This window comes from Anolis carolinensis, chromosome 1, assembly GCF_035594765.1.
Source record: "Anolis carolinensis isolate JA03-04 chromosome 1, rAnoCar3.1.pri, whole genome shotgun sequence".
Lineage (NCBI taxonomy): Eukaryota > Metazoa > Chordata > Lepidosauria > Squamata > Dactyloidae > Anolis > Anolis carolinensis.
In genome coordinates, this window is record NC_085841.1 from 205,449,724 (window position 1) to 205,467,160 (window position 17,437).

General features: G+C 45.8%; 2 protein-coding genes across 4 annotated transcripts in view; one reads left to right on the forward strand and one right to left on the reverse strand.

The window, feature by feature from the left end:
- Window positions 1–17,437, forward strand: part of pde11a (phosphodiesterase 11A) — a 240,910-nt gene that overhangs the window by 57,304 nt on the left and 166,169 nt on the right. The gene's annotated exons all lie outside the window — the stretch shown is intronic.
- On the reverse strand, window positions 11,993–17,272 carry LOC134295716 (uncharacterized). Its single transcript, XM_062969151.1, has 2 exons — window positions 15,503–17,272; window positions 11,993–12,274 (listed from the first exon to the last, which is right to left on the reverse strand). Exons 1-2 carry the CDS (start codon window positions 17,048–17,050, stop codon window positions 12,233–12,235), a joined length of 1,590 nt encoding a protein of 529 aa, XP_062825221.1. The 5' UTR covers window positions 17,051–17,272; the 3' UTR covers window positions 11,993–12,232.

A 17,437-nucleotide genomic window follows, 5' to 3' on the forward strand; every position in this document is an offset into this window, starting at 1 on the left:
TTGTGTCTGTTTTTACTGAAATTATCTGTGTTAGTGTGTCCATATTTTTTATATCCATCAGTTTCAAAAGCCATTGTTCTAATGACGGCGTTTCTGCTGTTTTCCAGAGTTTCGCAATCGTGATTCTTGCTGCACTTGTCATATATATAAACAATTTTTCATTGTTTATATCCGTGAAAAAGTCCGTTAGTCCTAGTAGAAAATATTCCGGTTTTAGGGTTAGTTTTGTTTGTAGTATGGTCTCCATTTCCTTCTGTATTATTTTCCAAAACCTTTTTACCTTCTTACATCCCCACCACATGTGAAAAAAATCTCCCTTCTCTTTCTTACATGTCCAACACTTATCTCCATTCTTGTTTTTATTAATTTTTGCTAATTTTTCCGGCGTTATGTACCACCTGAAAAAGATTTTGTACCAGCTTTCCTTTAACTGTGTTGAATATGTATATCTTATTTTTTTTTCCAGCACCTTTCCCATTCCTCCATGCTTATGGTATGTCCAATCTCCCTAGCCCATATGGTCATATTTTCTTTTACATAGACCTCTTCTGTTTCCCAGATTAATAGCTGTTGATATAACATTTTGATAATTTTCTTCTCCATTTTTAAAATTTTGTCCCATGTTGTATCATTTCTCTCAAATCCTATTTGATTATCTGTTTTGAAGCCTTCCATGATCTGCCAGTAATTTAACCAGGTTATCGATGGTTCTAGCTGTTTTACTTCCTCATATTTTTTTAATCTTATTCCGTAATTATCAATTTTTATTAGTTGTTTATATGTTAGCCATCTTTCTCTAGGAATCTCCCTCATGTGTTCTGACTCTAAAGGGGAGAGCCATAGTGGTGTCCTACTGTAAAATCTGTTTTTATATTTCTCCCATGTTGTTATTAATGCTTTTCTTAAATAGTGATTACTGAAGTTTTTTTCTTTGTAACCTTTCCTTTTCCATAAGTATGCATGCCATCCTTTGTTTAAGTCTTGGCCTTCTAATGCCAATATCCTTGCCTTTCGTAGGCAGGCCCACTCCTTTACCCATTCCAAGGCAGCCGCATCATAATACAATTGCAGATCAGGGACTCCCAGCCCTCCTCTGCGAATGTCGTCTTTCATATATAGATACTTAATCCTCGCTCGTTTTCTGCCCCATATGAACTTGTTAATTTCTCTTTGCCATTCGTCCAGAGTTTTTTTATTATTCAGAATGGGTAGATTTCTGAAAAGAAATAATGCTTCAGCTAGTATCTTCATTTTAATAGCGGCAATTTTTCCTAACATAGAGAGATGTAAACCATTCCACCTTTCCATTTTTTTTCATTTCTCTCCATTTTCTGTCATAATTATTTTTTTGCAGGTGAATATTATTCGCGGTTAACTCGATCCCTAGATATTTAATTTTTTTTACTATTTCTATCCCCGTTTTTTGTTGTAACTCCTGTTTCAGCTTTTGTGAAATATTCTTTGTCAAAATTTTGGTTTTACCTCTGTTTATCCTTATGCCAGCAATCTCCCCAAACTTCTCAATTACTTCCAACCATGTCTTGATCTTGTCTTTGGGCTCCTCTATGATACACACAATGTCATCCGCATATGCGCGTATCTTGTAGCTGTTATTTTTTGTTCTTAGCCCTTTCAGCTCCTTGTTGTTTCTTATTGCTTCCAGCAGAATTTCTGATGTTAATATAAAAAGTAAAGGTGAAAGTGGGCACCCCTGCCTTGTCCCTTTCTTTATTTCTATACCTTCTGACAGTTGTCCATTTATTATAATTCTAGCCTTTTGATGGGAGTAGATATTTTTTATTGCATTCTGGAAATAGTATCCTGTATCCATTTCTGTAAGGATCTCGAACATACAGAACCAGTTTACACTGTCGAATGCTTTTCTCCGCATCTAAAAATAGGCTCACCCAGAGTCTTAAATGACTTGAAGACACACAACAACAACAATCCTAATTAACCTGACTATCTCATTTGCCAGAATCAGACCCACACTTCCTATTTAAAGCCTGATAGGTTTATGTTGGTTAAAATTGTTTTCATTTTTAAATATTGTATTGTTCTTTCATTGTTGTTGTTGTTTTGCACTATAAATAAGATATCTGCAGTGTGCATAGGAATTTGTTCGCTTTTTTCCCAAATGATAATTCGGCCCCTCCACAGTCTGAAGGATTGTTTTAAAAGTTTGAGGACCCCTGGTATAGTCCTTCAGATGTTTATCAGTATTGGCTAGAGCTGCTGGAAATTGGAGTCAAACATTTTCTGGAGAATTTATTATCAGCACTAGAATTGTAAGTAGTTACACACTCATGCATTTGTGCCAATTTCTCCATATTCTGTGTAATTTAGTACTGCAAGTCTTGGTATATTTACTTGAGAGTAAGTCCCAATGAACTAAGCAGAGGCTGTTTCATAATAAATAAATAAAGTATTGAGTTCATAGCAATTGAAATTAAACAGAATAAATGTTTTGATCCTTCCTCCTTCTGTTCATTGACATTTACCATTGGATTCTCTTAAGCACGCATGCTTTTGATAATAAAATGCTTCATGGCTTTTTTCTTACTGCAATAGTCCTGCAACATAAAAAATAATTATGCCAAAAATTTGCAGAACTCAGCCAAAGGTCCTGCCCCCTATGGACGTTAATGCTTGAGGCACATCACAGAGTTGCAGTCTGAAAAGAAGTAGTTTGGCAATGTGTTGTCGAAGGCTTTCATGGCCGGGATCAACAGAAAGGAGGAAACCATGAAAATGAACAAAATCTGGCTACCAGTATTAAAAAACTCAAAAATCAGAACAGTAAATAAGAAGCAACACTCTGAGACATGGGAACTAGGGGCAGTTAACAAAGATTGCCCCCAGGCAGAAAGTAGCTAGTAGATGTAGCCATTCAATGCAAATTAGGGTGATTATCTGCAACATTTACGCTGGTCTCCGACTGACAAGAGTTCTTCCCTCACCCTGGACTTCCCACAGATATATATAAACCTTCCTTGCTTAGTTTCTCCATACCTCACAACCTCTGAGGATGCCTGCCATAGATGTGGGCGAAACGTCAGGAGAGAATACTTCTAGAACATGGCCATACAGACCGGAAAACATACAACAACCCAGTAGTTTGGCAGTTTGAATGGATCTGGCAAAAAAGTCAGTGTGCAGTTTTGACAAGAAACAACTTTAGCAGTTAGGATTGCCAAACCTCAAGGCGTGATTCCACCTTTTCTGGCCCATCTCCAGGAAGTAACATGGTTGCCAGTTCTCCAGTTTCAGTGGGTTTAACTCTGGACAAGATAAAAGGTCTGTGTGCAAATCTCCAGCCCAGAGTAATGACTTGCTTTCGGAGATCATAACTTTTAGAAAAGCATGACGTTTCAGAGAAGAGTCAAAAACCCTTTAGAGTAGAATCTTCTTTTGCGGTATACACCCAGATATAATTATGCAAGCCAATGGTTCCAGTTGTTAGACTGAATAACATGTTATCTCTGATCTGCTAGGAAAACAGATATTTGCCAGTGCATTAAAACAGCAGAGCTTTAGAAATGTTTTTCAGTGTCCAATATATATATAAAACAACTTGTTTTATATCATGCACTCAAGAGACAAAAATGAAGTAAACTTTTATTAAAATAACATATTTGATTTACTCACAACCTTCAGGAGAGAATGTTTCTGGAACATGGCCATACAGCCTGGAAAACTCACAGCAACCCATTCATTCCGACCATAAAACCTTTGACAAAACAATGTTTTATTTGTTTTTTAGTTTATCAAAATTCTTTGGAATTCTTTCCCTCTCTTTAAATATGTTAACTATTCTTCCCAGTTTTGTCTCACCTGCAAATTTGATAAGTATTCCCTTCATCCATCATCTAAATTATCAATAAAAATATTGAAAAGCCTCAGCCACAGAATAGGGCCCTGCTGCACCTGAGAACTTTTAAAATCAAAACCACAGCCACTGATGAAAATACTTGGAGCATGATTTTCTAACCAATTATGGATCCATCTGATGGTGTTTCCATTTATTCCATATTTCTTCAGTTTGGTGTTCAAAATGTCATAAAGTCTTTTTTTCAAATGCTGTGTCAAAATCCAGATAAATGATACCCACAGCATTCCCATTATCTACTAAATTAGTGATCTGACAAAAAAAGTTTGACAGAATATTTTCCTGAAAAACTACTAATGACTACTAATCAGTCATTGTCATCAAGATGCTTACAAACAGACTTCTGGGTAATTTTACATATTTTCCTTCTTCTCTTCCTTCTCTACTACTGCAGCATCACACTGCTTGCCCTTCACTCTGCTCTTCATCCCCCTTCTGGCCAGAAGGAAGTAGGCAAAATTGTGTTCCTATTTATTTGGAAATAAAGCTCATTTACTCATTAAAATTTAATTCCAAAATAAGCATACATAAAATTACTGTACGCACTTACTGCCTCTGTTTTTTCTAATAGGAAAATATAGCAGGTTTACTGAGCAGCAATTCATGTTGCACTTGTCCTCAGTCTGAGATGTTTTTATGTCTTTTGCCACTGTTTGTCAACCACAGAGATGAAGATGGGTATTCTGTCACGCGCTGGGCCTGTAACTGATTGTCTATTATATAGGACGCACACTTTATGCCCAGCGGGAAGCCAGGGTGCCTAAAGAAAGGTTGTTGAGGAATTTCCCTGAAAAGATGGCCTTTGAGTCTTTTAAAGAAATAACAAAGTCTTTATTGACGAACAAATAATAAATCTTCAAGGAGTCTTGTCCCCATGGGACAGGCGATTGGCTTTGAATAACTGTGAAAACCCTCTTATAACCTCTCCCAGGCTATCTATTATCTGGGCCTAGCTGGTCTGGGACCCACTGCCGACTCCCAAGTGCGTCTGGGTGTCGAGTGGACCTACCAGCCAAGGCTTGCAGATGTTTCTGTGCTGTTGTTCTGTATCCCCGGACGGTCTTTATCCCTGGTGTTCTTGAAATATGAAGCTTTTTATGGGACGAGCTGGTCTATGTCTTATAGATGAGCTTCCTAAGTGAGACTAACTTAAAAATGGCTCCTTCCCTCCCAGAGCCCTGAACAAGGGGCGGAACCAAACTTAATGGTGATTGACAGGTGGCCTGTCCTATGATTGCAAACATTTGCAGCAAGAAAATAAAGTTGAAGTTTCTGGTACACCTGTACCAACACAATGGGGAAGAAGTAAATGATAGTGCATTTTCTTATACCTGAATTTGTTCCACACAGCATCTTGCGGTCATCCAGGATATGGGATCCAAATCCAGTAATTTCCCCTGCTCATTTCTATTTTGCTTCATCTGTGTTTTTTCTTACCACAAAATAAAGGCATAAAGCCCAAACAACTACACAATACATCTTCATTGGTGTTACTATAGGAGCCTTTGCTCTGCAAGTTATCATATGCCACTGGGAAAGAACAATTCTGTATTGCGACTGGAAACACAATTTGTTCATATGAACTGTTACGTTATAATGGTAATATATCGTGTCTCTGATATTGCAGAACACTTGGAAATTGTTTTGCCCAGCTCAAATTTCTTTTTGGTGAAACAATGTAATGGAAAACAATTCTTTTGGCTAAGACTCAGAGGGGTGCTTCTGCTGACAGAGCTGGTTTGGGGGCTGCAGCGGGTATGAGAAATGTAGAAGTTGTCACATTGGCAGGCCTCTCTGGTTGCAGGGCTTTTTTGCCATCTTTATTACTTTATTCCTCTCTCCCGTCGCCACTGTTTTTTGTTTGATTACTTTGCAAATAAATAGTACCACAAGCATTTATTGTATAGAACTGCCGCCCATAAAGCATTTACTCCATCAAATATTTTACCAAGCACCTATCAGAGAGAACTGATTAAGCACTTTACTGAACTCTATGAAATAGAACTATTCAGCACTTTATGGGATAAACTTGATTGTTGTACTTTTTTAAATCAAATTGAACCGCTTACCTCATTCAATATTCCATCAGACGCCTACTGATCTGAAATGGCCCTCTGAACTAAGCCTTGGACTATTATAGTTGCTGTTATAACATCTACTATGGGTCTTACCAACTGAGATAATAGTTGAGGGCGGGGAGGGGCGGTTGGAGGGTGGGAAGGTTTGTTTTGTTATTAGAGCTTATGTGATAAGTACAACTACTGGCCACAGGAAATAGCACAAATAGTATAAAGGGTTGTGTGATGCCTCATGGGCCTTGTAGTCCTGTTCCTAATGCCATCGAGGCTGATGAAGACGAAAACATGGGGTTTTCGCCGGTTCAACAAGAGCCGGAGTCTTTTCACTTGCCGGATGTTGATGTTTGTACCCTAGAATTCAGTAAAACAGACCTTGGACATTCCTCGCCTCCGTTCCCTAGGAGAGAATCCTATTGTGCTGACAGAGGAGTCAGGGAACAGAATCGCAGGAGTTTACGGATTGCAGCCAAACAACAGGCTGATTAGACCTGCTTCCCTTGGGAAATTCTAAGGAGTCTTGCATCTGGACAAAGTTGGGTTTCGCTTCCCGTTCTCTAGGGAAAGAGGTTGTTGGCGGGAAAACGAGACCCAATATAGGTGCCTGACACGGGAGAATCTTTGCGGAGTCAACAGAGCTGCTTCAGGAGTGAGATCGTGTGTGGACTTCGTAACCCCAGTTCCTTGCTTCCCAGATCAAGAATTCAAGTACTGCCTTGCCTTGCTGTTAACCACGGACTTTGTTCCAAGATTCACTGTTTGCCTTGTTCCTAGTCACGGACCTTTTTCCAAGATTCACTGTTTGCCTTGTTCCTAGTCACAGACCTTGTTAAGGAACCAAGATTATTTCCAGCCTTGTTGTCAAGCTTCCTTGGACTCCTAAGACTCTGGCATTTCCCCACACTATTACTTGGCAATAGTGTGTGCTTCGGTATTGGATTTAAACTTTGAACTCTAATATCATTTATTGGACAATGCATTTTTGGACTATTTTTGACCTCATTTGAAAGGTCTGCTTCTGAACTATATTCTTCACTTGTTTTTATTACTTTTATACATTTCCTTAATAAAGATATTAGAAAGAGATTGGCCTCCGTGTATGGTTCTTGGTGCCCTGCTGCCAGGGGTCTGACAGGTTGGCTATGTCAATGCACCTGGGCACTTGGTGGAAGCAGGACGCAGCTGAAATAGGAATTCTGGCCACTCTAAAACCCAGGGTTAATGTAATTATGGACCAGGTTGGGGGAGGGTGGATGTCCAACAGCCGAGGGGTCCCTATAGAAGTAATTCAGGGGAGGGGGAGATACAGGAAAGAGAGTCAAAAATTAATTCGGCCTAGGGAAAGAAGAAGAGTCCTTGTAGATTTAAAACAGCCTCCTGACACAGTAAATCTGGGTGCCCAGGTTGGCGATCCCTCCGGTCTAAAGGTGGTGCTGCTGAACGCCAGGTCTGTTAATGGAAAAGTAGCGATCATCCAGGATCTTATCCTGGATGAGCGGGCAGACCTGGCGTTCATAACGGAGACCTGGCTGGATGAGGCTGGGGGGGGCCAATCTCACCCAGCTTTGTCTGCCAGGGTATACCGTACAGCACCAACCAAGATCCGGAGGGAGGGGAGGAGGGGTTGCAGTGGTCTATAAGGAGTCCATCCCCCTGACCAGGTGCCCCATCCCACAGTCAACCTTGTTTGAGTGTGCTCATCTGAGGATAGGTGACCGGGACAGAATAGGGATTCTGTTAGTATACCGACCACCCTGCTGCACTACAGTCTCCTTGCCTGAGCTAGCAGGGGTGGTCTCCGGCCTGGCATTGGAATCCCAACGGCTCATTGTGCTGGGGGACTTCAATGTCCATGCCGAGACCACTCTGTCCGGGGCGGCTCAGGACTTCATGGCCACCATGGCAACCATGGGGCTGTCCCAACTAGTATCTGGCCCTACCCACAGAGCGGGGCACACACTTGACTTGGTTTTCTGCCAGGGATGGGAGGAAGGTGGCGGTGTGGAGGAGCTCACCATCACTCCTTTGCCATGGACCGACCATCACCTGATCAGGTTTAGACTCACCGCACCCCCCAACCTCCGCAGGGGTGGAGGACCTAAAATGGTCCGCCCCAGGAGGCTTATGGATCCAAATGGATTCCTGACGGCTCTTGGGGAATTTCCCGCCACCTCGGCTGGTGATCCTGTCGATGCTCTGGTCACTCTCTGGAATAAGGAGGTGACTAGGGCAATAGACACGATTGCTCCGGAACGTCCCCTCTCGAGTACCCGAGCTAAACCATCTCCTTGGTTCACTGAGGAGTTGGCAGCGATGAAGCGAAAGAAGAGGGAACTAGAGGGCGTGTGGCATTCGAAGCCGAGCGAGCCAAACCGAACATGGCTATGTCTCTACCTTAGGGCATATGCCGCGGCAATAGATGCTGCAAAGAACGTTTTCTTTGCAGCTAATATTGTGTCCGCAAAGAACCGTCCGGCGGAGCTGTTCCGAGTTGTCAGAGGTTTATTTATTTATTTACATCATTTATATTCCGCCCTTCTCACCCCGAAGGGGACTCAGGGCGGATCACATTACACATATTAGGCAAACATTCAATGCCTTTTTAACACAGGACAAAGACAAACAACATAGCTCCGAGCGGGCCTCGAACTTATGACCTCCTGGTCAGTGACTCATTGCTCTCCCGTCTGCGCCACAGCCCCGGGCTTTGTTATATCCCGTCCCCCAAGACGGGATCCCTGACAACTCGGCAGCCCGCTGTGAAGCATTTGCTCGGTTCTTTGCGGACAAAGTCGCTTTGATCCGCTCTGGCTTCGACACCATATTAATGGCAGTCTCCGAGGATGTAACACGGGCACCTGCTTGTCCTATTTTGATGGATTCGTTTCAATTGGTTCAGTCTGAGGACGTGGACAAGGTGCTGGGAGAGGTGAGGGCTACCACATGCATCCTAGACCCCTGCCCATCCTGGCTGGTGAGAGAGGCCAGAGGGGGATTGGCCGAGTGGGTGAAGGTGGTGGTGAATGCCTCCCTTCGGGAAGGCATATTTCCAGCGAGCCTTAAATTGGCTGTGATCAAACCGCTGTTGAAAAAGCCATCACTGGACCCCACTCAATTGGATAACTATCGGCCTATTTCCAATCTCCCCTTTTTGGGCAAGGTCGTGGAACGTGTGGTGGCCGCACAACTCCAGGCATTCTTGGTAGATACCGATTATCTGGATCCGGCACAGTCTGGCTTCAGGCCGGGGCATGGTACCGAGACAGCCTTGGTCGCCTTAGTCGATGATCTACGCCGGGAACTGGACAGGGGGAGTGTGTCCCTGCTGGTTCTGCTGGACCTTTCAGCGGCCTTCGATACTGTCGATCACGGTATCCTTCTGGGGCGCCTTGCCGGGATGGGGCTCGGGGGTACTGCTTTGCAGTGGCTCCAGTCCTTTCTGGAGGGTCGTTCCAAGATGGTGTCATTGGGGGACACCTGCTCGGCCCCACAACCCTTGTCTTGTGGAGTCCCGCAGGGCTCTGTATTGTCTCCCATGTTGTTTAACATCTACATGAAGCCGTTGGGAGAGATCATCCGGAGTTTCGGGGTGCGGTGTCATCTGTACGCAGATGATGTCCAGCTCTGTCACTCCTTTCCACCTGTCACTAAGGAGGCTGTTCAGGTCCTGAACCGGTGTCTGGCCGCTGTGTCGGACTGGATGAGGGCTAACAAATTGAAATTGAATCCAGACAAGACAGAGGTCCTCCTGGTCAGTCATAAGGCTGAACAGGGAATAGGGTTACAGCCTGTGTTGGACGGGGTCGCACTCCCCCTGAAGACACAGGTTCGCAATCTGGGGGTGATCCTGGACTCATCGCTGAGCCTGGATCCCCAGGTCTCGGCGGTGGCCAGGGGAGCCTTCGCACAACTCCGTCTTGTGCGCCAGCTGCGCCCGTTCCTTGGGAGGTCTGACTTGGTCACGGTGGTCCACGCTCTGGTTACAGCTCGTTTGGACTACTGCAACGCGCTCTACGTGGGGTTGCCTTTGAAGACGGCCCGGAAGCTCCAACTAGTACAACGGGCGGCAGCCAGATTAATAACTGGGGCAGCTTACAGGGAGCGCACAACCCCCCTGCTAAGCCAGCTCCACTGGCTGCCGATATGCTACCGAGCCCAATTCAAAGTGCTGGTCTTGACCTATAAAGCCCTAAACGGTTCTGGCCCAATCTACTTGTCCGAACGCATCTCCTCCTATGAACCAGTAAGATCACTAAGATCATCTGGAGAGGCCCTGCTCTCGGTCCCACCTGTCTCAGGCGCGGCTGGTGGGAACGAGGGACAGGGCCTTCTCGGTGGTGGCTCCCCGGCTGTGGAACGCCCTCCCTGGAGATATCCGACAGGCTCCTACCCTGCTGGGATTCAGACGGGCTGTGAAAACATGGTTATGTGGCCAAGCTTTTGATGAGTAAATGACAAAGTTGACATGGACTGATTTAAGGATGAAGAATGAGGATCTCGGACGAATGGAATTAATTATTTATACGTTTTTAAGGTTTTATAATGTGTTTTAACGATGTTATTAATATATCTGTTACTGTTTTGTTTTTATGATTGTATTCAGGGCATTAAATTTTGCCAATTTTTGTAAGCCGCCCTGAGTCCCTTCGGGTGAGAAGGGCGGGATATAAATGTTGTAAATAAATAAATAAATAAATAAATAAATAAATAAAATATAGTGCCGAGTACAGCTTGTTCATTCATGTACAGATGTCAAAAATGGATATTCAAGAAATACTCCTTCCATAGGGGGCGATTCAAATGGGCAACCAAAATCATCAAAGGTTTGGAAGCCACGCCTTGTGAGGAGCACCTAAGGAAGCTAGGTATGTTTAGTTTGGAGAAAAGAAGGTGAGAGGGGACATGATCACCTTGTTTAAATATCTGAGGGATGCCACCTTGAGGACGGGAAAAGTTTGTTTTCTCCTCTGGAGATTAGGACACAGAGCAATGGATTCCAATTGCAGGAAAAAAGATTCCACCTAAACATTAGGAATAACTTCCTAATGGTACCGTATGAATGGTTGGGCATTGGAATATGCTTCCTGGGAGTGTAATGGAGCACCCTTCTTTGGGGACTTTTAAGCAGAGACTGGATGGCCAACTGTTGAGAGTGTTTTGATTGTGTGTTTCTGATGGCAGGATGAAGTTGGACTGAATGACCCTTGCAGTCTCTTTCAACTCTGTGATTCTATTATTCTAACCACCAGCACATTGAATTCTGCTTGGAATTCCATGGGTGACCCCTCATTAAAAAGTATGGGGGTGTTTTTGCACTGTAGAATTACCGTATATACTCGAAGATAAGCCGAGTTTTTCAGCCCTTATTTATGTGCTGAAAAAGCCTCCCCGGCTTATAATCGGGTCAAGGTCAAGGCCAGCAACGGAGTCTGCAGGCTATTGCTTGCAATATGTGATCTACCTACCTCGCTCTCAATCAAGGGAATGTTTTGAAAAGAGAGACACCCTTGCAAGAAGAAAAATATATAAAAATGGGAGTTCTAGCTTTCCAAGATCTTTAGCTTTCTCTGCCATGATGTACTGGTGCCTCACTAAACTATAAATCCCATGATTCCATAACATTGACCCATGGCAGTTAAAAGTGATGAAAAACAGCCTTAATTCTGTAGTATTGATGAACTTTAGAATTATTTTACCTTATATCAATACTACAGTCAGCCCTCTGTTCCTACAGATACTGTATCCATGGATTCAGTTCTCTATGGATTTAAAATATATGTTAAAAATCTAAAAAACAAAACTCTGTTTTTGCAATTTTATACCATTTTACCATACCATTTTAAACTATAATAATAATAATAATAATAATAATAATAATAATAATAATAATAATAATAATTTTATTTTTATCCGCCTCACCTCATGGCTTGAGGTAGATTGCAACACAGCTAAAAACACATAATCATCTAAAACATTCTATAAAATTGTCAGCTCACCACAGCCGCTCCTGAATGAACACACGAGACTCTTTGTGGTATCACCAGGAACTTTTACTGTAGGAAACATGAACATCAGAAAAGCCAAGAATGGGAGGCTCCGGCCAACCCTCCTTTATATATCCTCCCCCTCATTTGAACAGTCTCTTCCCGCTCAGTAAAACCCCGCGCAAATTCCCCGCCAAGTCCATCAGCCGTTTCTCCTCCGAGTCCTGGGACGCAGGTGTCTTATCAATGTCAGTGACCCTGAAACTCAGAGCCACATCCAGGCTCTAGTAGCAGGGTTCTGACATGGCGTCCTCCTCCCCTTCGTCCTGGAAGGAAAAGATTAAACACAACTATTGTTCTCCGCTGTCCAGAGTTCCTTTATACTTTTTTAACAGGCTGCAATGGAATACCGGGTGTACCTTTCCTAGGTCCTTTGGTAGCCTCAGCTCATAGGTCACTTCGTTTATTCTTTTTGCTACCCTGAATGGCCCTATATAGCGTGGAGCCAATTTCTTGGATGGGAACCCCAATTTCAGGTTTTTTGTGCTCAGCCAAACCAGATCTCCTTCGCCCAATTTGTCCCCCTCTCGGCGCCTACGATCCGCAAAGAGCTTGTACTTCTTTTGTGTTTCCCGCAATGCCTCTACCACGGTTTGCCACCCTTGCTTGATTTTGGCCGGCCATTCCTCGTCGGTCTGGCCCTCCCCTTCCTTCCACTCGGGTAGCCTGGGGAAAGGTGCCACCTCCTGTCCGTATACTATTTCGAATGGGGCACGACCTGTGGCCGAATGTACGGCCCCGTTAAAAGCCATCTCAGCAAACGGAAGAAGGTCCGCCCAATCATCCTGTCTATAATTGGTGTACATCCTTAAGAATTGGCACAGTGTCTGTTGGGTACGTTCGACCCCCCCGTTGGTCGCGGGATGAAAGGCCGAGCTCAGGTTCCTTTCTGCTCCTAACAGCTGTAAGAATTTTCCCCAAAATTTTGCAGTAAATTGGACTCCCCGGTCACTAATTATCTTGTCGGGACACCCATGTAGGCGATATACGTGCTTCACATACAAATCAGCAAGTTTTTCAGCTGAAGGAAGTTTTGGCAGAGCCACAAAGTGTGCCTGTTTTGAGAATAAGTCCAATATTGTCCAAATGTATCTGTGGCCTCTGCTGGGGGGTAGTTCGCCTACAAAATCCATGGCTACGCATTCCCATGGCCTCATGGGCTCCACCACCTTCTGCAATAGCCCCTGGGGCTTCCCCGGTGGTGTTTTTCCCTCTGCGCATAATTCACACTGCGTGACGTACCCCCTGGCGTCTTTCCTCATTCCGGGCCACCAGCATTGTTTGGCCAACAGTTTAATAGTCCTGGTGGGGCCTAGATGACCCGCACCCTTGTTATCATGGTACTTCCTTAACATTTCTCGTCTTAAACATTCAGGAATATACAATTTCTTATTTACAAACACCAAATCCCCACACAATTCTCCCTTTTCTTTGTTTGTTTGTAACCATTTGTCCATTCCATACGCTCGCTTCAACTCTTCCTCCCATATTTCTCCTCCCCCCGTGGAAATGGCAGTACGTTTGTTTTCTTTGGCCGCTTGTGCTCGAGTTAGTACTGCCAGGCCCCATTGCTTATCAAGAAAAATACTCCCTTCAGATTCCTGAATTCCTCCCCCGTGCTGAGGCATCCGAGAGAGAGCGTCAGCGAGTATATTATGTTTCCCCTGGAAGAATCTGAGTCTGAAATCAAAACGGCTGAAATATTGGGCCCATCTAATTTGCTTCGCTGATAGTTTACGAGGGGATCTTAGATACTGTAAATTTCTATGGTCAGTCCACACCTCAAACGGTGTTCCACTTCCTTCCAGGAAGTGTCTCCAGCACTCTAGTGCTTTTAGAATCGCTAAGGCTTCTCTCTCCCAAATCGGCCAGTTTTTTTCTGTATCGCTAAACTTTTTTGACAGATAGCCACATGGCTTCAGGTTCCCCCCCTCGTCTTTCTGTAGCAGAACTGCCCCATATGCCCGGTCTGACGCATCGCAATGTAATACAAAGGCTTTAGACATATCAGGGTGCTGTAGGACAGGCTCCTCCGTAAAACGCTTTTTAAGGGCTTCGAAAGCTTCCTGGCATTCTATTGTCCAGGTCAGTTTGGCCCCTGGGGCCTTCACTTTGGCTGTTTCTCCCCTACCTTTAGTCTTTAACAAATCCGTTAATGGCAAAGTGAGGCGCGCAAAGTCCTTGATAAATGTTCTATAGAAGTTTGCGAACCCTAGGAAGGATTGCAGCTGCTTCCGTGTTTTGGGGGCTTCCCACCCCCTCACGTCTTCTACCTTCGCAGGGTCCATCGCCACTCCCTGGGAGGAAATCCTATACCCCAGAAAGTCTATCTGGTCTTTATTGAACTCGCACTTGGCAAGCTTAGCATACAGTTTTGCTTCTCTCAACTTTTGCAGGACTCCCCTGACTAGTTCTATGTGTTGCTCCTTAGTCCGAGATACTAACAATATGTCATCTAAAAAAACAAAGACTCCCTTGTACAACAATGGATGCAACACTTCGTTGATTAATTGCATGAACGCGGCGCCTCCGCCGCACAAACCGAAAGGGAGCACACGATAATTGAATAATCCGAATGCACAGGAGAAGGCCGTCTTCCACCTGTCCTCTGGTTTAATCTGCAATTTATGGTATGCTTCAATTAAGTCCAATTTAGTGAATATCTGTCCCTCCGATAACTGGGCGATCAAGTCCTTCACTAAAGGTAGGGGGTATTTATTTCCAGAACTGATTGCATTCAGGCCCCTGTAGTCAATGCAGAGCCTCAGCGTTTGGTCCTTTTTGCGCCTGAACAACACAGGCGCCCCTAGAGGGGAATTTGAAGGCTCTATGAAACCCCTCGCTAGGTTTTTATCAATGTATTTTCTCAGTTCCTCCTTTTCCCTAGCCGACATTGGGTATATTTTTGCCTTAGGAAGCTCTGCTCCTGGGACTAGCTCTATCTTCACTTCAACTCTCCGCTTCGGTGGGAAACTGTCTGCTTCCTTCTCATCAAATACGTCCACAAAATCCCGATACTCTGGGGGTAATTTATCTGCCAGTTCTGCTATCCTGATAGAGTCTTCCTCCCCCCTTTTCCCCGGCTCCCTTTCCACTTCCTGGCTCCCTCCGTCCAACTTCATCCTGAAGATCATGCTCTTATCCTCCCAGTTGATTTGCGGGTTGGCCTGCCCCAGCCATGGCATGCCTAGTATAACATTATAGCTGGCTATTTGTGATATCACAAATGACACCTTTCCTTCCCAACTCCCTATCTTACACTTTACATCTTCGGCACTGTACTTAGCTAATGATCCCGATGCTGTGGATCCGTCCAACTGCGAAAAAGCTATTGGGGATTCTAGGTTCGTTCTTTCGCATCCCAATCCCTCGGCTAATTCAGGGGAGATGATGTTCCTGGAACATCCACAATCCACAAATGCTTTGCAGGTTGCTCGTTTGCTGCCACTTTCCAGCTGAATGGGGACCACTATCATGGCTTTGTCCTGACTTACCAACCCCCCCGAGTGGTGCCTCATCGGTGGTTCTTCCTCGGCGCGTTTCCCTGCCACGGCTCTTGGTTTGGGCGGGCCTCCGCCTTCCCCTTTTCTCTGCCAGCACTCGGCAGCCCTGTGGCCCAAACGGCCGCACACGAAGCAGCCCCTCCTGCTGGTGCTCACGTTCCCTGTCGGCTCCGTTCTCCTCCCGGCTGGGGTTGATCCCTCCTTCCGGCTCCCCTCTTTCATCTGCGGCCGCTGCTGTAGCCCTCCTCGGTGCCTCCTCGCCTGGGCCAGCGATGTCTCGACGCGCCCCGCCAGCTGAATCCATCCGCGCAGTGTGTCAGGCTCATCACGATGCACCGCCCAGGAGAGGATCTCCCGCCTGAGCCCCTCTTTGAAGAGTTCTATCTTTGTCACTGCAGACCATTCCGGCACTTTTTCAGCGAGGCATTGGAACTCCTCCGCATACTCAGATACCGACCTCTGCCCCTGGGAGACGGTCTTCAACTCCTCCCTCGCCCGGATCTGCTCCAGTGGATCTCGGAAACGGGTCTCCAGGGCCCCCATAAAGCGTCGGAGTGACCCCAGACATGGGTCGCGCCGCGCGTGTAGTTGAACGTACCAGCTGGCCGCTCCCCTCTTCAACACCGCACCAATGGCCCGTACCCGGCTGGATTCCGTTCTGAAAGTGTGGGCATTGTCCTCCATATAGCCCCTCACCGTGGTCAGGAAAAAATCCAGTTCAGAGGACTCTCCCCCAAACTCGATCCTTAGTTCCTCTCGTCTCGGTAGGGGTCCCTGTGGTGGCAATCCCCAATCCTCCGCCCGTCGCAAGCCCCCTCGCGGGCCAGTGGGCCCCGCTGCTGCTTCCCTTTGTCCTGTGCCACGCCCGGCATTCGCCAGGGGCACCAGGGTCTCAGTTGGGAGCGTAGCCGGGATTCTCGGAGGCTTTTCCCCTTCGTCGTCACTCTCCTCCACCCGCGTCAGGCTCGTTTGGATCTTGGGCCGGGCACCGGGCTCCTTTAGCATTTCCCTTCCCTTCGGTGCTGGGAGGTCTGCAAAGCCCTGGCTGCTTCCCATGCTCACGTCCCACATTGAGCTAGCCCGGAGTTCCCTTCCTCGCTCCGGCTCCGCCAAAACCGCCAGGCGCTCCATCGCCCTCGACATCACTGCCAGGGTGGTCTCCATCGCCGACATCCTCTCCTCCAGAAACACCATCTTTTGCGGGCCTGGGGAAGGTGAACCTTCCTCTCCTCCGGTGCTATCTCCCCGTACCACTCCGCGCCTCTGGGTTACCCCATTTGGCTGGGCATAAGCGGTGGATGACGCCAGGGCCGCCAGCTGGTGGAACTCAGCGTCCGTCTCGGGAGTGGCCCTTTCCGACCTTCCTCCTCCGGCGCCCAAGAGCTCTTCATCCTCCACTTGCATGCTACACCTCACCGCTACAGCGGGATGGCGTCCGTATTCTTGGCTTAGTGTCAGCTCACCACAGCCGCTCCTGAATGAACACACGAGACTCTTTGTGGTATCACCAGGAACTTTTACTGTAGGAAACATGAACATCAGAAAAGCCAAGAATGGGAGGCTCCGGCCAACCCTCCTTTATATATCCTCCCCCTCATTTGAACAGTCTCTTCCCGCTCAGTAAAACCCCGCGCAAATTCCCCGCCAAGTCCATCAGCCGTTTCTCCTCCGAGTCCTGGGACGCAGGTGTCTTATCAATGTCAGTGACCCTGAAACTCAGAGCCACATCCAGGCTCTAGTAGCAGGGTTCTGACATAAAATACACATATTAAAACATATTTCTACAAAATACATATTAAAATACACAGAACAAAGATTGAAGATAAGACACAAGTTTAAAATTTGTGATTAAAACTGGCTGGGACTTAGCATATATAGATGTTGGTGTTCATGGGGTGTCCTGGAACCAAACCCCACCAGATATCA